At 54.3% G+C, this 18,952-nt stretch overlaps 9 protein-coding genes across 9 annotated transcripts; 7 read left to right on the top strand and 2 right to left on the bottom strand.

Moving 5' to 3' along the window:
- Positions 1 to 457: 457 nt before the first annotated feature.
- Positions 458 to 1,396, bottom strand: BU26DRAFT_601702 (uncharacterized protein; the record flags this gene model as incomplete). The annotated part of the gene is made up of 2 exons (XM_033835280.1): positions 718 to 1,396; positions 458 to 641 (listed from the first exon to the last, which is right to left on the bottom strand). The coding sequence occupies exons 1-2, from the start codon at positions 1,287 to 1,289 to the stop codon at positions 458 to 460; spliced, it is 756 nt and encodes a 251-aa protein (XP_033688622.1). The 5' UTR covers positions 1,290 to 1,396.
- Positions 1,367 to 3,259, bottom strand: BU26DRAFT_515937 (cytochrome P450). The gene is made up of 3 exons (XM_033828209.1): positions 2,633 to 3,259; positions 2,031 to 2,565; positions 1,367 to 1,985 (listed from the first exon to the last, which is right to left on the bottom strand). Exons 1-3 carry the CDS (start codon positions 3,191 to 3,193, stop codon positions 1,555 to 1,557), a joined length of 1,527 nt encoding a protein of 508 aa, XP_033688621.1. The 5' UTR covers positions 3,194 to 3,259; the 3' UTR covers positions 1,367 to 1,554.
- A 1,309-nt stretch (positions 3,260 to 4,568) lies between these two features.
- Positions 4,569 to 6,103, top strand: BU26DRAFT_601700 (uncharacterized protein; the record flags this gene model as incomplete). Its single annotated transcript, XM_033835279.1, has 6 exons — positions 4,569 to 5,174; positions 5,231 to 5,267; positions 5,324 to 5,412; positions 5,466 to 5,845; positions 5,897 to 5,976; positions 6,039 to 6,103. Exons 1-6 carry the CDS (start codon positions 5,034 to 5,036, stop codon positions 6,101 to 6,103), a joined length of 792 nt encoding a protein of 263 aa, XP_033688620.1. The 5' UTR covers positions 4,569 to 5,033.
- A 924-nt stretch (positions 6,104 to 7,027) lies between these two features.
- On the top strand, positions 7,028 to 9,808 carry BU26DRAFT_515935 (GMC oxidoreductase). The gene is made up of 7 exons (XM_033828208.1): positions 7,028 to 7,463; positions 7,519 to 7,808; positions 7,859 to 7,985; positions 8,038 to 8,490; positions 8,547 to 8,639; positions 8,698 to 9,371; positions 9,556 to 9,808. Exons 1-7 carry the CDS (start codon positions 7,274 to 7,276, stop codon positions 9,583 to 9,585), a joined length of 1,857 nt encoding a protein of 618 aa, XP_033688619.1. The 5' UTR covers positions 7,028 to 7,273; the 3' UTR covers positions 9,586 to 9,808.
- A 562-nt stretch (positions 9,809 to 10,370) lies between these two features.
- BU26DRAFT_418174 (uncharacterized protein) lies at positions 10,371 to 11,138 on the top strand (the record flags this gene model as incomplete). The annotated part of the gene is made up of 3 exons (XM_033823238.1): positions 10,371 to 10,586; positions 10,699 to 11,020; positions 11,074 to 11,138. The coding sequence occupies 3 exons, from the start codon at positions 10,371 to 10,373 to the stop codon at positions 11,136 to 11,138; spliced, it is 603 nt and encodes a 200-aa protein (XP_033688618.1).
- A 1,003-nt stretch (positions 11,139 to 12,141) lies between these two features.
- Positions 12,142 to 13,904, top strand: BU26DRAFT_560900 (benzoate 4-monooxygenase cytochrome P450; the record flags this gene model as incomplete). Its single annotated transcript, XM_033832853.1, has 4 exons — positions 12,142 to 12,186; positions 12,240 to 12,390; positions 12,447 to 12,904; positions 12,957 to 13,904. 4 exons carry the CDS (start codon positions 12,142 to 12,144, stop codon positions 13,902 to 13,904), a joined length of 1,602 nt encoding a protein of 533 aa, XP_033688617.1.
- A 1,052-nt stretch (positions 13,905 to 14,956) lies between these two features.
- BU26DRAFT_225995 (FAD/NAD(P)-binding domain-containing protein) lies at positions 14,957 to 17,078 on the top strand. The gene is made up of 2 exons (XM_033820806.1): positions 14,957 to 16,269; positions 16,320 to 17,078. Exons 1-2 carry the CDS (start codon positions 15,144 to 15,146, stop codon positions 16,904 to 16,906), a joined length of 1,713 nt encoding a protein of 570 aa, XP_033688616.1. The 5' UTR covers positions 14,957 to 15,143; the 3' UTR covers positions 16,907 to 17,078.
- A 171-nt stretch (positions 17,079 to 17,249) lies between these two features.
- Positions 17,250 to 17,816, top strand: BU26DRAFT_560898 (uncharacterized protein; the record flags this gene model as incomplete). The annotated part of the gene is made up of 2 exons (XM_033832852.1): positions 17,250 to 17,510; positions 17,571 to 17,816. The coding sequence occupies 2 exons, from the start codon at positions 17,250 to 17,252 to the stop codon at positions 17,814 to 17,816; spliced, it is 507 nt and encodes a 168-aa protein (XP_033688615.1).
- A 356-nt stretch (positions 17,817 to 18,172) lies between these two features.
- On the top strand, positions 18,173 to 18,775 carry BU26DRAFT_560897 (uncharacterized protein; the record flags this gene model as incomplete). The annotated part of the gene is made up of 1 exon (XM_033832851.1): positions 18,173 to 18,775. One exon carries the CDS (start codon positions 18,173 to 18,175, stop codon positions 18,773 to 18,775), a length of 603 nt encoding a protein of 200 aa, XP_033688614.1.
- Positions 18,776 to 18,952: the final 177 nt, after the last annotated feature.

The following is an 18,952-nucleotide window of genomic DNA, read 5'->3' as shown; positions in this document are numbered from 1 at the left end:
CCCCCGCGAACACTTTCCAGATGCCCCTGTCGCCTTCCATTTCCGGCGTGGATTCCTGGGCTACTCGCATGCGTTTGCGCTTGACGAGAATAAAATATGCGGCCGCGCATAGAAAGAGGGCTCCGATTATGGCCCCGATGGCGATCTCGGCTTTCGCGCCGGCGGTGAGGCCAGAGTGGTCTGTCGACTGGGCTTGCGGAGGACTCGTTGCCGTGGGTACAGTCGATGTGGAGACGGGGGACGGAGAAGAAGTCGTCGACGACGGCGGCGACGTCGTGGTCGCAGTGTATTGCGCGCCAATGACCTGGGCAAGCGAGGCGGCGTACTGGGATGGAAACAGCGGCAGATCCCCTTCTTGCCAAAATATGCTAACCGCGCCAGCGAAAAGCGATCCGCTTTCCAGCACAGTAGGGAGCCAAGTTGGGAATTGACCTCCAGTGGGGGATGTCACCTAGCTTTACACTCGGACGGTGGTTTGAACCTCGCTACTCCCTACAGTCTTCCAAGCCAGGTAGCCGGGAGCATACGCGGAGAAAGGCGTGGTGAAGTCGCCCTCGCAGCCCCAGTATGAGGAAAAGAAGGGGGCGTTGACAACTGTGGTGTCCACGGCGAGAACCTCTGTAAAGCCTATGGTAAAGCCACTTCGGATGCCGATTAGCTTATCTCAGCTATGCAGGATAAAAGGCGCAGGATTCCTTCTGCGAGGAATAGATTCACCTTTGGCAACACACCGCCTGCCATAGTCTCGCAGGAACGCTCGTGTTCTGCTGCGGCGCTGCTGGCGACATCCACTCGGTCATTCTGACAATCGTTTGGCCCTCAGGACACATGCCGGGGCTGTAGGTCGGGTTTACGGATTTGGCTTGACATGCGAGATATGCGTGCTCGGACTCCACTTCTTGCCACCCGCTAAGCAGATTCGCGGCTTTGGTGTCGGTCTGGTACCACAAGTTTGAGCAGCCTGTTGGAGCGGTGAATAGTGTGGTGAGCGGAGGCAGGTCTAGAGGTGTGAAGGAGTACCCGCGGGTAAGGAGACTCGAAAGGCCAATCGTTTCTATGGACCCATAGAAAGAGCTCATTGTGATCTTTAAGGTGCGACGAAGAGCAGTGGAGGATTGACGAAAGAAAGAAAAAGCGCCTCGATTGAACGCATGATAAGGAACAGAGGGGCGTGATAAGCAACAGAGAAGGATGCTATAGCTGGCACTGCATTGCATGCACGAGTGCGCCAATGGGAGGATGGTTGGTGCGGGGAAGAGGCAAACAATTAGGGACGGGGCCAAAAACATGATGATCTTGCTGCTCTCCCAATGCACTGTCTAGGATCTACGTCATGAACTCGCTTCAAACGACTACCGTTTGCTCGGTAATTCTTCCTACTTAGAGTAGGGCGGTCTAAGCCCCGTAAGAAGTAATGCATTCCTGAATTGTTCGTCGCGGAGCCTCATGCCATCCTTGGTTGACTTCGAAGACACTATATCTAATTCTAAGAGTTCTCCTAGTCCTTTCCACCGAGCACTTTCCCATGATCACCTACAGCAGCCTCCTCGCGCTTCAACTCCGACGCTCGTCGAAGACGAGACCTACCCTCGCCCCGTTCTTGCTCTCCATATTCAACTTGAGATCCTCCACAAAGTTCTCAACGGGGTCCATATTCCTCAGTTCCCTGAATCTCAGCGCCATCCGGACCAAAACATAGCCAATCCAGAACAAAGCCAACTGTTGAGCGGGACAGTGCCTGGGTCCTCCGCCAAAGGGCAGGAACTCCCAGGTAGTACGCAGGGTCTGCCAGCGCTCAGGGCGGAATTCTTCCGGATCTAAGAAAATGTCCGCGCGTCTGTGCAGGGTGTAGAAGCTCATGGAGATAGTATCCCCGGGGAAGACCAGGATGGGAGATTTTCTGTCCGGACCGCCTCCTGTGGGGAGCATGGTGGTCTGCAAGCAGACCCTCGAGTTGTTGGCAACCGGCGGATGAAGTCGGAGAGCTGGAAAGTTAGTGTTGGGGGATTTACGTGGGAAAGCTCGCATACCTTCGTTAATGACATGCTGGACGTAGCGAAGGCTTTTGAGCTTCTCGAAAGTCAAGTCTTCTGGCCTTAGATCTTTCACTTCTTCTCTGATCTTAGACCACACTCTCGAGTGTCGAGCCAGCGCAAAGAACATATTCGTAAGTGCTGTGGCCGGCGTGTCTCGACCGGCAAAGAAGATGTTGAGCAGCTGGCTACGAAGTACATCCCGATCGTCTGTCTCCTTCGCAAGCTCATAAACCAGCACGTATTTCCTGTTGGGGAGGTCATCCTCGTTCTCTCCAGGTTCCTGAGCTTTTCGGCGTCGGGCAAGAGCATTTTCCACAAGCCGGCGCGTGTACTCTTGGACCAGGCTGCAAGATTCCCAGAACTTCGCGTCGCGGATCAAGAAGCTCATTTTGCCGAACAAAACCCTTTTCCCGACTCCTTTCTGGCCATTGTTGAAGCTTTCGATGAACTTCTTGGAATCAACCTTGCAGTCCAGCAGAAGCGAGCCAAAAGACTCTCCGAAGATGAACTCTGAGGAAGAATCTAGAATCTGCAAAGACGCAGTTAGATACGTGACCTAAGAGGTACGCAGCAGCGCGTCTTGGAAATGCACATACCAACCGCTCAAACAAGGGTCGCAGATTGACTTCGGATCCGTCAGAAGGCAGGAGTTCCATGAATCTGCTCACGTGGACATCGAAGCTCTCTCTGTCGGCGATCTGAGTCCGAGTAAACGTGGGCCGGATCAGAGGTCTCATGCGAGACCAAATTGGATCATCCGAGGTGACGATTCCGAGGCCTGTGAGGGGACCTTGAGCGTGCTCTCGCTGAGGGCCGATGCCGAATTTGGCGGCTTCCGTGGCGAAGACGAATTGAATGTTTTTGGGGTCAGTGGTGGATATGACGCGCTTTCCAAAGGGCCATGACTGAAAAGTAAAGTCGTAGGAGTGCAGTTGCTCGTAGATTGAGCGTATACGACGGTCCTTCGCGGCCATGCGCAAGCTGTGTCGGACGATGTCGAAGTTGAAAAGAGGGTCTCTAGATGGAAGATTGGGTGGGTCCTTACAACCGTAGCGCCCCGCCGCTCTGGAGGTGGCAAGGTTCCGGCTTAGCGAAAGATATAGTACTCTAACAAGGAATGCAATCGGGATACCGAAGTACCAAAGAAATGCAGCCATCATTAACATAGAGCAAATCTGTCCTCCAAAGACTATTAGGAGTTGGGCTATTAGTGATGCAGTTCAGAGCGGGATCAGGTGAACGAACAATGAGGTTGGAAGAAGCCTTTGCGCGGCGCAGGAGGCGCGAAGCAACAATCAATTTGGAGCTAGCTCGCGGCTTCGCCGCGTTGTTGCATTACCGCTTTGTTGGGACATTATCATGCAGGCTCCGTATCTTCGGTGCCGATATGCGGTCAGACTCCGAAAGCAGATTAACCTGGTATCTACTCAATGGAGATGTCAATCGCGAGCAGCCGTCCCCTACACGGATATGGTCTTTACCAAGCTGTGGGGTCTCCACATGAACCCTGCAACCCAGCTTGCAGTATCGATAGGCGGCTTTGGGGGCATAATTACCAGCGAATTAATCTCGCCATTAACCCAACAGTCATATTGCCTTATCTCTCTATGGGCGCGTTGAGACACCTCTTTCAACTACAGAAACCTTCGAGCCTTTACTCTACGCTCTTGTGAACAGCTACCTCTACTACAGCTTCAACAATGAACAACTACACTACTCTGTTTCTATGTGACGACAAAAGATTTCTGAAGCCTGTTTAGCGGGGATCTCTAAGGCGGATGCATTATTTTCTCATGATGGTTTACGTTCTAGTAGCAATATCTTTGCTCGCAAGTAAAGTAATTCTGAAAGTTGGCAAAGGTGATTACTGTGAGACTACTCTTCATGATGAGACCTAGAGTCTTACTAATCCATGGCAGCGCCGGCGCACATAGCACTAGTATATGAAGATTAGAACCTTGATCTAGGGAATCTTAACGGGAACCGTTACGTCGGCAACCACGCCCGGAGCTTGATGAAGCTTGGAATTATCCTATGCAGAGTGAGAACGAAACCTTTCCTTGTCCTACCTCCTTACTCTACTACTTGAATGAATACTAGCAAAGTAAGCAGGTACGCATATCCGCATCACATCAGACGAGTCGCACACATTCAGCCTCAGATTGGCAGAAGCACCGCACAACTCGTAGACGATGCCGATCTGTGCAAGAACACTGCCTGGAACTGTTCCGAATAAACAGCATGTGCTCTGCTCCGCTAGCGGTGACGATGTTCGATTGGCTGACCGTGGAACCGCCTCGACTCACGGCACATCAGCCTGGTCGCTATACTCAGAAGTGCGTGGATTTACACCTCGCAGTCCGGTCCAATGGCAAAACAATGGATATATTGGTCGATTTCGGCGATAAGAGAAGTTCCTCAGGCAAATCGGTCATTCCAAAGTTGTCGGATACAGCCCCCAATTGCGCAGCGATTATTACGAACTCCGGGGCAGGTCCGTTCAGCTCATCTCTGGGGCCACAACGTTTCCTAGTATACTTTGCTGCGGTCTGAGAGGAGCTTGTCACTCTATCCAGCCATTCCCATCACCTCTGAAGCGCTTCTTCGGTCCGTGATCAGGGACCCAGTATTCTTGAAGGAAAAGGTAAAAGTGGATGTGTTGAGGCGATGTCTTAGCTTTCCGCAATGCGGTGAGACCCGCAGGTGTGGTATAGCCGATTGAAGGACGCCGACGCATGCAAGAGAGGCCGTTGCGCCCAATAACAGGTTAATTAATCGCAAGCTTGTATGCGGCGAAGCTTTGTAGCACCTTCTCAATTGACCAGGGCTTGCAGCGGTTGCGGGACCACCATGCCTTGCATATCGCCTCGAACTCACGACCCAACAGGACTTATACCCCCTTGGTAGCATTATCCTTCGCCTCGTAACGTATTTTTGTCTCTGAGAGATCCAGCGTTCCTGTCGATTGTTCTTCGTTACGCCAGAGCCGCATTCAAAATGGCACCAGCAACAATTCCAGTTACCCTGGCTACGATATTTCCCTCCTTAGCTCTCGCTGCGGTGCTGGCGAGGTTTATAGCCAGGCGCAAGAAGAAGATGCCGCTCAAACTTGACGATTGGGTAGCTGTGGCTGCGCTGGTATGAGCAATTCTGGAACACTGATCAGTGAACGTCGGCGGGCTTACACCAGCCAGATGGTATGCATTGCGAATGGCATCACCTTGCTCGTTGGTGAGCATGCCCATGGGAGCATGGAGTAAAGTAGCAAGCTTACATGGCCGCCGTAGGAGCAACACACGGAAACGTTGGGAAACAGATGCCACTCGATTCGCATGGCGCACCGATTTTGACAGGGAAATACCGGATCTTCAAAAAGGTAAATAAGAGGTCCCGCTCAGGGCACACTCACAGTGTTGCTAACCTCCCCAGTGTGTCTACGCCATGGAGATCTTAACCACAGTAGCTATCGCGATTGCACGTTTTTCCATCCTCCTCTTCTACCATCGAATTTTCATAGGCCGACTTTTCGAAGCCTGGGTGTGGGCACTATACTTCCTCAACGGAGCATGGGGCATCGCGTACACCGTGGTCTTCATCTTCCCCTGCAACCCGATCCACAGTTTCTGGGAATATGCTCAGGGACCCACGGTCCAACATTGCGTTCCGACCCACATATACGAGGTCTACGCTATTGCTTCGATTGTCATCGACGTGTTGATGCTCATCATCCCGTGGCCGCAGGTGCTGGGGATGATGATGTCCAAGCGCGAGAAAGCGGCCGTACTAAGCATCTTCGGGCTCGGAACCTTGTAGGTGCGCCAATCATGCCTCGTCTTGGTTGATCCTAACAGCTTCTTCAGCGTCATAGGCGTGGCAATTGCAAAGGCGCACGAATTCTTCAACGTTGTCGATATTTTGAAGAACGGGCACTATTTAAGCTGTCAGTGTTCCCATCGTCCATCGCGAGAAGGCATCTTGGGCGTGAGCTTACTCTCTTCCCAGACGATGAAGTAGCGGCGCTATATTACTCGCTGCTCGAATCTTGCGTTGCAGTTGTCTGCGCATGACTACCCACTCTGAAGCCCCTCTTCGAAGCAGTGTCACCCGACGCGCTCATCGTATCTCTCAAGTCTTTGATCAGGAGTGACGCTTCCAAGGCATTCAAGCATGGAAGTGATGGAGAGAAAGGAGGCGAGCGAGTGGCGTATACGCCAAGCGAAGGAGCATCGCCGAGGTACAGCCTCCACAGGAGTCTGAGCGGTGTCCCTTCGGTTCCTGAGCTACCGGCGTTCTTGACAGAGGCGCACACTAAATAGGGCGCTTCCGTGGAGGAAACAAGAGTGAGGGCAGAGTGATGGTGCGGGAATTCGACAATCCGGCTGCTAATGGTCGGTAGAAGTAGCGCTTCACTCTTTCGGACGAGCCGTGGTCGAGCTTCAGGGGGTCTGATGGTGGTGTGAACGGAAGGATACGATGGGATGAATAGACGAAATAGGGCGGGTATCCGGGCACCAAGATCGCCTGGGCAATTCTTCGGTCGCTAGTTCTTCATAGACAGGGGCGCGGCGAGTAAGTCCTTTTGCTGCCTTTGATAGTGAACGTACGAGTACTAAGCTTGGCGTGTGTTGCGATCGATGGGCGCCCAAGAGCAACGTCGCATCTCGTTTCTTTCGCGCCGTTACGTTGCTCCTCATAGAGGAAATGTGCGTCGAATGAATCAACAGTTTCGCCTAGGCTTCACGCGAACCGCCATATCCCAAGACCGACTTCCGCCACCGCGAAATTCCACCACTCCGGATTCTGGAACCAGCCTCGCGAACCGACCCGTCCCTTCCCACAACACTCCGCTCTCGTCAAAATTCCTGCATCCGTGCAAGCCCCAGCCGGGGCGTTCCTCAACTTGCCAGTCAGCGTTCGCCCGCGCAAGCGGCGCAGGGATCCGACACTCGGGGATCACGATCCCGTCTTAATTTAGCCCACTCCGGGCGGCTCAACCCCAGATAAAGCACCTCGCTCCGGTCCTCTAATATTCCCGCCCACACTCCTGGGTCGACATACGTATGCGTTTCAGGATCTAGAATTCGGGCACTTGGGAGGGCGGAATGCAAATCGGGAGAGAATAGCATCACCGCGGCGGCTGAGTGGCACGGTTTTGTGCATGCGCTGGGGAATATATCAGCGCGTGGCGACGGTCGTTTCGCTTTCATCGCTCGTTGGCGCTTGGTTGTTCGGAAGAAATGGCGATGAGGATTGCGGCCGCGTGGCTTGGGACTTTCGCTGTCTGCGATGCGCTTCCTGGTCAGCTTTGGAGAAGGGCGACGCCGCTTACTACGTTGTCGCAAGTCGCCGGCTCCTACGACTATGTGATCGTGGGTGGAGGAACCAGCGGGCTTACAGTGGCCGATAGGCTGACTGAAGATTCCACGAGTAAATTTCCACCCTCTACCTCCATATCACCGTTCAACAATTAACGGCGGTCCAGAAACTGTTCTCGTAGTCGAATACGGCGAGATCGTGGACAATGACACCAGCCTCATCATGCCGTCTAAAGGCAACCCGTTTCCGTCGCAGTACATGTACAACATCACCTCGGTGCCGCAGGCGAACCTGAGCGACCGCACCGCGAGCGTTCCCGCATCGAACATTGTTGGAGGCGGCTCGGCGATTAACGCGATGTTCTTTGATCGCGGCGCGGCGGCGGACTACGATGCGTGGGCGGCGCTAGGGAATGATGGGTGGGGATGGAGCGATCTGCTGCCGTATTTTAAGAAGGTGCGGAATATGAGGTGGTTGTTGGGAGTAGAGGCTGATCGGTGCTACAGGCTGTCAATTTCACTCCGCCGTCGGAGCACATGCAGGAGGAGTTCGATGTGACTTACAATCTGTCAGCATACGAGGGCCATGGGCCCATCAAGCTGAGCTATCCACCTTTCCAGTGGCCTGGCGTTAGTACGTACCACGGACAATGAACGCCTGTTGCTCCAGAAGCTGACGTTAGCAGAAATCGAATGGGATGCGTTCGCCGACATGAACCTGACAGTCTCAAAAGAAGGAGCAGACGGGGACGCGGTAGGACGTTTCTGGGTCCCTTCCTCACAAGACCCCATAATGCAAACGCGCTCAGATGCTCGCCTAGGCTACTACGAGCGTGTCAAATCGCGGCCCAATTACCATCTCCTGACGCTGCACAAGGCGGTCAAAATAAACTTTGCCAACCTCACTGCGTCAGGGGTGACGATTCAGTCGCGCAACGGTACTACATTTACGAAGACCGTCAAGGCAAGGAAGGAAGTCATTCTCGCCGCGGGTGCTATCCACACGCCGCAGCTACTGCAGCTCAGCGGCGTTGGACCTGCTTCTGTGCTCTCAGCTTTGGGGATAGCCAGCGTGGTGGACTTGGAAGGCGTGGGGCAGAACTTCCAGGACCATCCGTTTTTCTTCATGCAATACAACTGTGAGCGACACCTACGAAGCGGTGAGGGTTAGCGTCAAGACTGACTTCTACCGTAGTCACGAGCAACGTTTACCCGTACCCCGAATTGCTATCCGAGAACGAAACGTACGCTGTTACTGCATACGCCGAGTATTTGGCCAATCGCACAGGTGGGTTCGACCGCCTCTCCACCTTTTTCACCATGTGACTAACGCTCATGATCTTCAGGCCCGTACTCCGTTGGCGTGGGCAACACGGCCGCTTTCGTCCCGCTCCGCAATCTGACAGCCGACTATCAAACCATCACGTCAACTTTATCCACGCAGGACGTCTCAACGTACGTCGATCCGTCGACGCCTTCTTCCGTGCTGCTCGGCTATGCAGCGCAGAAGGAGATTCTGGTAGACAGGTACCAGAATACGGACAGCGCTGTCATGGAGTTCCCTTTCTCCGCTTCGACGGGACCTGTGTTTGCATTCCTGAAGCCCCTCTCTCGAGGCACCGTCAACATCGCCAGCACGAATGCGTTCGCCGAGCCTGCGGTAGACTTCCGCACGCTGTCAAACCCCGTGGATCTGGACGTCATGATCAAGATCCTCAGATATGTGCGGGAGTACTTCAGCACGCCGACCATGACGCAGTTAGGTCCCGTCGAGCTGCTTCCTGGTTCGGACGTCTCGACTGACGAGGCAATCACGGCCATGTTCCGTTCCACGCTCGTGCAGTCGTCCTTCTTCCATCCTTGCTGCACGGCATCAATGATGCCTCGTCAGAAAGGTGGGGTAGTAGGTACGGATCTGCTTGTATATGGTGTGCAGAAGTTGAGCGTCGTGGATGCCTCCATCATGCCGCTCATCCCAGGCACACACCTTTGCGAGACTGTTTATGCGGTTGCTGAAAAGGTACGCTGCCCCTCTGATCCCCGTTCTTTCCCCAGGCGCCAAGTCCATATCAGCCGGCGGGGTATTAACCAAACTTTGGCCTGTACCTGAGGGTGTGGCGTTTAGCCGAACCAAGCCCAGGCGCTCCGAACTTCAGAGACGCAGTCGTTCATTCAGGAACAGGATTTCGCTGACGAACGTGCAGGCTGCAGACATGATCAAGGCGCGATTATAGGAGGAAGAACGGCGGGTGCTCAGCTCCGCTTTGTTTGTGGAAGAGGATCCGGCACTGGTGGCGCAATTCTTGAATTAAGTTTGCTAGTTCAACCGAGTTTCGGGTCACCCAAGGTTTGACAGGCGACGGGGCGCGGGGAGGAGGTACGGGAAGATGCTTGTAGTAGTTAGCGGAACCCTAGAAGGGGTAATTCTCACGACGCCACTAGTCACGTGCAAGGGGATTTTCCGATCATTGCCCTAGCCGGACGCGTAAGCTAACGGAACACCCAATCGGGTTGCGGGGCGTGTCTGCAGGGCCGGATCAATAAAGTTTGCGTGCGTGCAGAACACCCTTCACGGGTTGCGGAAGGGAGCAGCACGTTAAGGTTTGAGTGATTTGCGGGTTCAGGCGGTTGAAATGTCGTGCAGGCCCCGCTGAACAGATCCCCCTAAAGGACCAATGTTATAGAAAGGGATCTGTGATCTCTTCCAAATATTCGGTCGAGTTGGTCTCAGCTCTCGATTTCGTACGACACTTCGTAGTCGTTGATGTGGAGATCGAGGAAATGGATATCGCGGGCTTGATACTCGGGAGGCAGGATGCAACGCCAACGCCGACACCAGTATGTCCTTTTCGAATATCCCGCGATCGCATCCTCGATCGATATTTGCAATTTCGTGCCCTACGACCCCCTTGCCTGTCCCCCGGATTTTCGTCCTCCTATTCTGCGAGAACATGCTAACAACTTCGCCAACCAGGCCGGACAGACGCCACCCAACCGCTTCCCGCAGATATGGGGTTTCATGGGGGCTTTCCTGCCACTTGCGACCATTGCGCTGGTCCTTCGCATAGTGTCGCGTGTCAAGTTCTCGCACGTCGGCGCGGACGACATATCGATCATAATCGCATACGTGCTATACGTGGGTTTGAATATCGCGACCGTATTTGCGACCAAGTACGGGCTGGGGATCCATATCTGGGATGTGGATTATCCGCGGACGGGAATTAGTATGCAGAAGGTATGCGGCTCCCCCGTAGGAAGCGCAATGTTGTTGAAGCCGAGCCGATGACGAAATTCCGAGGCGCATCGGTGAGTGGAGGATGAGATCGGATGCTGACATTGGACGGCAGTGCGGCTTCTCATCGCAAGTCCTCTATCCCGCCTCCCAAGGCTTCACCAAGCTCTCCATCCTCCTCTTCCTCGCTCGCGTTGTTCCTTCGACGTCCCGCTGGCGAAAGCGCATATGGACCATCGCGGCATTCGTGGTGTGCCAGGAGATGGCGTTCACCATCACTCTCTTCTTGCAATGTCGGCCGACGAGCTACTACTGGGATAAGGCGATGAATCCGCCAGGAACGTGTATCAACCAACCGGCGTTTTACTACGTGGACGCTTCGATTAATATTTGCACTGACTTGGTGATCCTGAGCCTGCCGTGGTTTATATTTTCGAGTAGGTCGAAGAGCAGCGACTGTCCACGACGGTGATGCTAACGGCGATGGTAGGTCTGCAAGTGCCGAGGCGAAAGAAATATGCGCTGCTCGCGATTTGTTCGGTTGGTTGCTTGTAGGTCTTTTCCGCGCTCTGATCTGACGCACGTCAGAGCATGCTGACAGTGGCACAGCACACTTATAACTAGCATCGTTCGCCTACCCTTCCTCCACGACCTTAACCAATCCAACGACCCCACATGGGGCGTAGTTGACGTCGCAACATGGTCTATTGCGGAGCTCGGCTCTGCAATCACCACAGCATCCGTACCCTGCATTCGCCCGCTCGTGACCTGGATCTTCCCACGATTTACCTTTACCTCCAAGGGAACTTCTAATTCAAACTCCGCTGGCAGACATTCAAAGGGCGGGTCCTTTGCATTGTCCACGATAGGTGGTGGCAAGAGAGGTGGATTGGGGTCGAAGAGCTACGCTGAGATAGAGGGAGGCAAGAACGATAATGAGAGTGAGGAGTATATTTTAAATGAGGATGGGAGGGTCATCCGGCAGACGATAACGACGACGATCAGTAGTGAGACGTTGCGAAAGGACGAGGTGGTCTGAAGCAAAGAGGAAGTCGGTGTGACGGTGTCAATGAATATGTTTAACGGCCAATAGGGAACGACAAGATACCCCGTAGATGAGAGCTTCTGAACATGCTTGGAGCGAATCGAATCGAGTCAGAGCGATCACTTCGAGCCCAACGTACCCTGGCCACTCATTCTGACTGTTCGAGGAGATTCGCCGGCACCGCGTCACTGATTTGCTCTTGGTGCGCCAACTTCAGGGGACCAGATTAGCCGCAGGATTCCGGCCGTTGAGAAAGTAGAGCATGCTACCTTATTATTCGCTGGTTTCTGAGACTGTTGGTTTGCTTGTTCCAGGGACCCTTAACTCGCTGACTGAGCGAAGCCTTTCTTAGGATGAAGGCTGGGCGCTGCTTACTTCGTGGCGGCACAGTATTATGCCTATCAGCCGCGCCGACGGCGATGCGTTTCGCGCGAGAAAATAAATGGACATTATATACGTTCCATCATCCTCTCGAGCACTCGAATATTCATCTCTAAGGCGCTCTTCCTCAAGATGGGACTCTTCGTTCCGCTCACTATCGTCCTGACTGTCGGCTACGTGAGTAAATGAATCGACGTGCAAGAAGAATCAGTAACTCACCAGCTGACAAGGTCGTTGGAACAACGATATATGATCTCTTCTTCCACCCATTGGCAAAGTATCCGGGGCCTTTTCTATGTCGCATCTCACGCCTGCCGTCTTTCTACCATGCGTGCAAAGGCGATCGCCACATATGGTCCTGGCAGCAGTTCCAGATTTATGGTAGGTCGTATTTTCCAGTCTGGTAGTGAAGCCGCAGCGAGACTGAGCTAGCGCAGGGAGCAAGTTCCGGGCGGCGCCAAATATGCTTCTCTTCGACACTCCAGAAGCTTACAACTCGCTCTTCAGCTACAAAGCCAATGTCATGAAATCAGGGTCGTATGCCGCGTGGGCTCGTAACAAACACGACTTCAACACCTTGTCTACCATAGACGTTGCAGGACATGCGAAAAAGCGGAAGCTGTTGGCGCTAGCCTTTACGGATCAGTCGGTAAAGGCAGCGCAGCCGTTCATGGCGCGACATATTGATCGATGGAACGAGGTTCTGCCTGGGGAGACGCCGGGCGACGATGGATGGGGCGAGCCGAGAAATATGTCGACTTGGGCGGATTACTTGGTGTTCGACGTCCTCGGAGATTTGTGCTTTGGCAAGAGCTTTGAAACGAAGGAGCCTGGAGAGAACAAGTTGAAGTCGATCCCGCACGACATTGCGGACTCCATGAGAATTCTGTTCCCAGTACGTGATGGAGATGCGCCGCCGACCATGTATGCTTGCTAACGGGCGTCAGATCACCAAATCGCCTGCACTGGAGTTCGTGCTTTGGCTCAAACCTCGCGGCTTGGACAAACTCATTGAACTCGCGACGCCCCAGAACATGAAGGACTATTTTACTTTCGCTGATAGTTCTGCGATGCAGCGCCTCAAGGCTGAACGAGATCGCGAAGCTGTGAAGGCTCCTGTAGAGAGAGAAGACATGTTCCATTTCCTTTGCACAGCCCGAGATCCCGACACCGGCGAGCTTGCTTTCGGCGAAGCAGAGCTGAAATCGGAAGCAACGCTGCTAATCGTGGCTGGATCCGACACCACGTCGACGACGATGGCCGGCCTGTTCTTCTACCTCACGCATTATCCGCGTGTGTATGCGAAACTGGTCAAAGAGATTCGGCAGACTTTCAGTAGCCCAGAGGACATTGTCCACGGCCCGTTACTGGCGAGCTGCCACTACCTACGCGCATGCATTGACGAGGCGTTGCGTGTAGGGCCCCCCGGACCAAGCGAATTTGAGCGACAGGTGCTGCCGGGCGGAACTACGATTAACGGCGAGTTCTTTCCCCAAGGCGTCGTCCTCGGTATACCGCACTGGTCATTGTTCAGGAACGAAAGGGTGTGTCCCGACCCGAATGTCTTCCGGCCAGAGAGATGGATTGTGTCGGATCACGAAGACACTCTGAATACCCCAGAACAGGTCAGCTTCCTGAAACGCAGCTACCACCCATTCGGCAAGGGTGTGGGCAGCTGTCTAGGCCAGAAGCTTGCGATGCAGCAGTTGTCAATGACCGTGGCGCGGACGCTGTGGCGGATGGACGTGAGGCTGGCGCCTGGCGAGGAGATTGGTGCGGGAAGGCCGGAGCTGGGTTGGGGGAGGAGGGATCCGAATACGTACCAGCTGGATGACGCGTATATCTCTTTGCGCAATGGGCCGATGGTGCAGTTTAGGGAGAGGAGCGGTCTTTGATGGATGGTGGAGTTGGTCGAGGTGTGGTGGCTGGGGAAAGTGCGGGGTCTAGATGAGGCTTAGCGTCCCTTGGCGTTACGCGAAATTCTCTCTCTCCGCTCCGACCTCCCGCGACATTATCAGGTATGCATGCCAATCTCTTGGAAGGCATTGCTGGATACGATCCGCATTGCGCTTCAGTTCTTGCTCCTCAGTGCCCCTTGTCCCTGTCATCGGTCCCACGCCGACTTCCCTTCGTCGGGGATATTGGACCACCCATCAGCGCACAGCAGGTTACTCTGCCCATGACGGCGCGCCATCTACTCCATCAATTGCACGAATGGCGGGGCGTATGCTTACGCTCGTCCCGCATGCGGCATGATCTCCAATTATCCTGCCGTACGTTGCGCTGCCAGCACGGAAAGAAAATGACATCGAGCATTCGATAGAGCAATTACTACCTTTTCTTCTCCGACACACCTTGGGCACTCCCTTCCTGCCCAGCTTGAGGCACATGCACCCAACATTGAAGAGCTGCGGCGAATAAGTGGTCCGCCTTCTTCTCCGTCAACATATTCCATCATGGACGCATTCTCTATACCATGCATTCTGGCCGACAGGACATCATCACTCCTGAACTCGCAGACATCGATACTCGCTACTACTCGGCCGATATGTGCTGTCAGCCGGTTAATCTCTGACGGTGTCCGTCCTGGATGCGATGTACCAATCCCGGAATATCTACGCACGGTGCTGTTCAAGGCCCCACCCGCACGACGTATGATCTGTTACCCCAGGATGGAGGTAAGTTCTACTGGCCTACGAATTGAGATGAGGGTCCCCGTCGTGGTATTTTTCCGTCTCTCTTTTCGCCCCAAGTCGTAATTCCGTTCGAGTTCGAGGGAGAGAAGGTGAAGTGCCTGGTTTGATATACGGATATGCGGATGAACCCAGACGCCTTCAGGAGACTGAATCCACGCGTTAGTAAGAAACCGTAGTTTTCATTCTTGGATGCATTCGGCACGCGAGCCCATGTGATACCGCGTCTTAGCACCATGATGGCAGGAAGCGAGATCCACCATGGGACACCATCACGGTGCTCCATCTACAGCCTTCAACAACGCAGGAAAGGTATCTATTACCACTCCGACCTATCCGCTACTTTCATATGTATATGTACCGTTCGCGGTCATTCTCAGCAACTCTCCGAGTCGCAAGTAGTCCAGCAACGCTGGAACTGGAAGACTCCACACAGATACCATGCATATTCATGACGCCCTCATCATCGGCGCTGGACCATGCGGTCTCGCAATTGCCGCTCGATTGCGCGAGCACACTCCCTCTGCGACCTTCACAGACGACGAGCACCAACGGTACCACTGGATCCGCAAGCATGGCCGCAAGATGAATATCAAGGACCACCGGACGAAGAAAGATTCTCTTCACTCCCCTACCTCAACTCCATGTAGCTCAGACTCTGGCCCCGCATCCCCGTCCCACCAGAAAGACGGCGGCATCGACATGCTCGTCCTCGACGCTGACGGCGCAGACTGGCTCACGAAGTGGAACCGGCTCTTCCGCACCTTCTCCATCTCGCACCTCCGCAGCCCCATGTTCTTCCACGTTGACCCGGTAGACCGCGACGCCCTTCTAGGATACGCCTACGAGCATCAGCGGGAGAGCGAGCTGGAAGCTCTTCCTGGCTGCGCCGGGAAAGAAGTTAGCAAGCACAAGAAGAAGAAGAAGCGAATAAACGCACGGGGTAGATTCATGCAGGCGACTCCAGACATCGATGAGCGGGACAGGAAAGATTATTTTACGCCGAGTCGGGAGGTGTTTGGGGACCATTGCGAAGAAGTCACCAGGAGGTATGGGCTGAGAAGGGAGATGGTTAGGCAAGAGAAGGCTGTGGATATTGAGCACCAGTATGCCAGTGTGTTCGAGGACGCTGAGGGAGGTATTTCCGGCGGTGCTAAGGACGAGGACGGGAAGATTTTTCGTGTCATCACTGACGAGGGAATTCGCTACGCACACATCGTTGTATTGGCCGTCGGTCCGGGAAATGCACCTTCCATACCCGAATGCCTTGGGCTATCCACCGCATCCGCACACGAAGGCTACTGCCACGCCATGCAGATCAAGCAGTTTCCACCACCCCACGTCTTAGAGAGGATCAATAGGAAGGTTCCCACACATATGCTCATTATCGGCGGTGGTCTGACCAGCATCCAACTCGCAGACTTGGCGCTCAAACGCGGAGTAAGCAAGGTATGGTTGCTAATGCGCGGGGGAGTAAAAGTGAAGTACTTCGACGTCGATCTGGAGTGGGTGGGCAAGTTTCGGAACTACAACCAAGCCACGTTTTGGTCAGCGGATACAGATGAAGGTGAGTCGAAAGTTTGCGGCTGATGATATCGTGTTGCTAACATATGATAGAGCGTTTTGAGATGCTTCTTCAAGCCCGGAATGGAGGCAGCATGACGCCGCGATACCGGAAGATCCTAGATGCCCATGTTGCTAGTGGAAAGATCTCACTGCACACGCACACCACGCTGGCATCAGTAAGCTGGGACGCCACGGCGCGGACTTGGACTTCCATTACCACTTCCCCTCCAATTCCACTCCCACCCATCCACTACATCGTCTTCGCAACAGGTGTCCAATCGAACATCGATTCCATCCCCTTTCTCCAAACACTGCAAAAACAGTACCCGATTCCCTGCATCGGCGGCCTGCCCTGCTTGAACGACGACCTCATGTGGTGCGACGAAGTGCCGCTGTTCGTTACCGGGAGGCTGGCGGGGCTAAGATTGGGACCAGGGGCGCCGAACCTAGTGGGTGCGAGGGTGGGTGCGGAGAGGATCGCCTGGAATGTGGATGACCTGCTTCGCAAACTGGGTCGCTCGAGCGAGAGAGCGGATACAGGCGCATTGAGTGAGGAAAGCGAGGACGAGAAATTAGGCGCCTATGCATCAGGCCGAAGTAACCGGTTCGATAGCCTCGTCGACATCTCCTGCCAGTGAGGGCCAGTCCATTCCGATATCCTAGATACGTACTCCGGGCCTACTCTACCATATATCAAATGCAATCCTATTCTAGTATGGCAATGTTCTCGAAAATGCGGGGGTGTACGTATTGATTTGTTCCTCGTGTTCGGGATGAAGCGATTCGTCCGCTGAATCCGACAACCTGGCCGAAGGATCGTTCTATATCTGGAAGTCATATAGCGAGAAAGGGGTGCGGTTCTCAGACCGATCGGTGGTCTCGAGGCGGAATTAGGGCAGAGATAAAATGGCGTTGGAGATGCTTGGTTCTGGGGCGGGAGAGATACTCGCCTCGATCATATTCTAGCTTGATTCAGTAACCATGAAGATCTTCGCAGCATTTCTGCTCTTCCTCACTTTTGCGCTCGGCCTTCCCGTCGCTGAACCTACTGCCGGCGATATCACCGGTTCGAATCCACTCGAACCACGACCAATCGGTAGCCGCCCAGTGGAACCTCGCCCGGTAGACCCACGCCCGATCGGCTCCCGCCCAGTCGAACCGCGACCCATCGGCTCGCGAAGTCTCTCAGAGCGCCAGAGCAGCAGCGCCGATGAATACATCATCGAGTTCAAGGACGGCTATGTGCGCTCCTCCTCACCTCTCTTTCTTTGTTTCTGTCCCAGCTAACTGGATTCAACGCAGACGCACGACGACTTCTACAAGTGGACGGCATACCACGATATCGCGTACGAGACGCGCAGAACATACGACTACAATGTCTTCAAGGGTATCTGGCTGCAGCTGAAGAAGGGCGGGGATTCCGCCGTATTTAAAAGCTGGGAGGGGACTAAGGATATTTGGGTGGTGGAGGATTATGAGTATCCGCCGGTGCCGGAGGCGGGTCCGATTGCTATGCCTACGTCTGTGGTCGTGCCTGCTGCTGCTTGAGAGGCTGGAGGGGGCGGGAGGGGGCTCGAGAGGAGGTCCGATGTGCGAGGGCGTAGATGTGTGAGGGAAGTGTAGTGAGCAATACTATGGTTTAAAATGACAGAGTTACGGGGTTGCAAAGTGTTAATATGAAGGACAGGAGTGTATATCTGCGCCGCAGTAATACTGTGATCGCTACTAAGAGCGAAGATCTGTCCGGGAGTGGCGCGGCTCCGGCCCTATCTCCTCCGCGCCCGAGATGCGGCATGCGCCGGTGGCGAAATGCACGTGAAAACCCATATGTACAAAACTCATGGCGAGAGAGGCGTCTGATGAGGCAGTGTTGTGGCATCGGCGTCACCCCTGATGCTCTCGAGATGTCAAGCCACTCCACGTGGCCCGAGCGCCTCTTTTCGCTTCCCGTCTTCTTCCGCGCCTCGCACACCACCTCACCTCGACCGCACTTTGATCATTCCTTCATCCTTTCTGCATCAGAATTTTCACCTGCTAATCGCCATCTCAATGACTCACGCATCAGCAACAGGTTGGGCGTGGATGAGGCTCCACGCACACCTCGCCTTTGGATTACTGTTAGCGGTCGGGCGGCGATGACGCCTGGAGCCTCAAAGGGCCCTGGACCCTCCGATCAGACTTGTTGGGAATTGAGATGGACGGATGTTTTTCGCACAAATTGGGCCTCTGCGACGGTCTCTGCGGCGTCCATTTTGGAGTCGTGCTTCGCGCTGTCTCTGCTTCGACCAGCAGGCGATGACAATTCCGGTTTCCGACTAACTGGAAGCGTCTCCATATGCACGATACTCGACGTCGAGATCACAGTCACTTTGGCCTCGGACCCAGACTATATCAACGCACCTTCGGACCTAAAGTGGGCCCTGGGCGAGTCCTTCTCGAAGCGTGCGACAGAAGTCCCTGTTGGCCCACTCTTCCGACATACCAAGACCATGCTGAAAGAGCTCTAAACGGCGATCTTTCTGCAGACGGTCATCTCAGCGCCAACGCTTCGGATACCAAGCCTCCTCTTGCCGCAAAGGGGTCTGGAAGCGGTGGGGGCGCGTTTATTCCCGTGTTTGACGTGGGATGCTTGGCATGAAGGTCGACACAATTGATCCGCTTTGGGCGTTTCAACGTTGGTTTCG

Source organism: Trematosphaeria pertusa, assembly GCF_010094035.1.
Source record: "Trematosphaeria pertusa strain CBS 122368 unplaced genomic scaffold BU26scaffold_3, whole genome shotgun sequence".
Lineage (NCBI taxonomy): Eukaryota > Fungi > Ascomycota > Dothideomycetes > Pleosporales > Trematosphaeriaceae > Trematosphaeria > Trematosphaeria pertusa.
Note: the sequence above shows the minus strand (reverse complement) of the source record. Positions and strands in the feature narration are given on the sequence as shown.

Excerpts from the sequence above, each read along its gene's own strand:
- BU26DRAFT_515935 (XM_033828208.1), top strand. The coding sequence starts at position 7,274 with ATGGCGATGAGGATTGCGGCCGCGTGGCTTGGGACTTTCGCTGTCTGC. Across the intron at positions 8,491-8,546 it reads TTTCTTCATGCAATACAACT|TCACGAGCAACGTTTACCCG; the intron begins GTGAGCGACACC and ends CTTCTACCGTAG. Across the intron at positions 9,372-9,555 it reads TTTATGCGGTTGCTGAAAAG|GCTGCAGACATGATCAAGGC; the intron begins GTACGCTGCCCC and ends ACGAACGTGCAG.
- BU26DRAFT_225995 (XM_033820806.1), top strand. The coding sequence starts at position 15,144 with ATGCATATTCATGACGCCCTCATCATCGGCGCTGGACCATGCGGTCTC. Across the intron at positions 16,270-16,319 it reads GTCAGCGGATACAGATGAAG|AGCGTTTTGAGATGCTTCTT; the intron begins GTGAGTCGAAAG and ends AACATATGATAG.
- BU26DRAFT_515937 (XM_033828209.1), bottom strand. The coding sequence starts at position 3,193 with ATGGCTGCATTTCTTTGGTACTTCGGTATCCCGATTGCATTCCTTGTT. Across the intron at positions 2,566-2,632 it reads GACCCTTGTTTGAGCGGTTG|ATTCTAGATTCTTCCTCAGA; the intron begins GTATGTGCATTT and ends GCGTCTTTGCAG. Across the intron at positions 1,986-2,030 it reads CCAGCATGTCATTAACGAAG|CTCTCCGACTTCATCCGCCG; the intron begins GTATGCGAGCTT and ends CTAACTTTCCAG.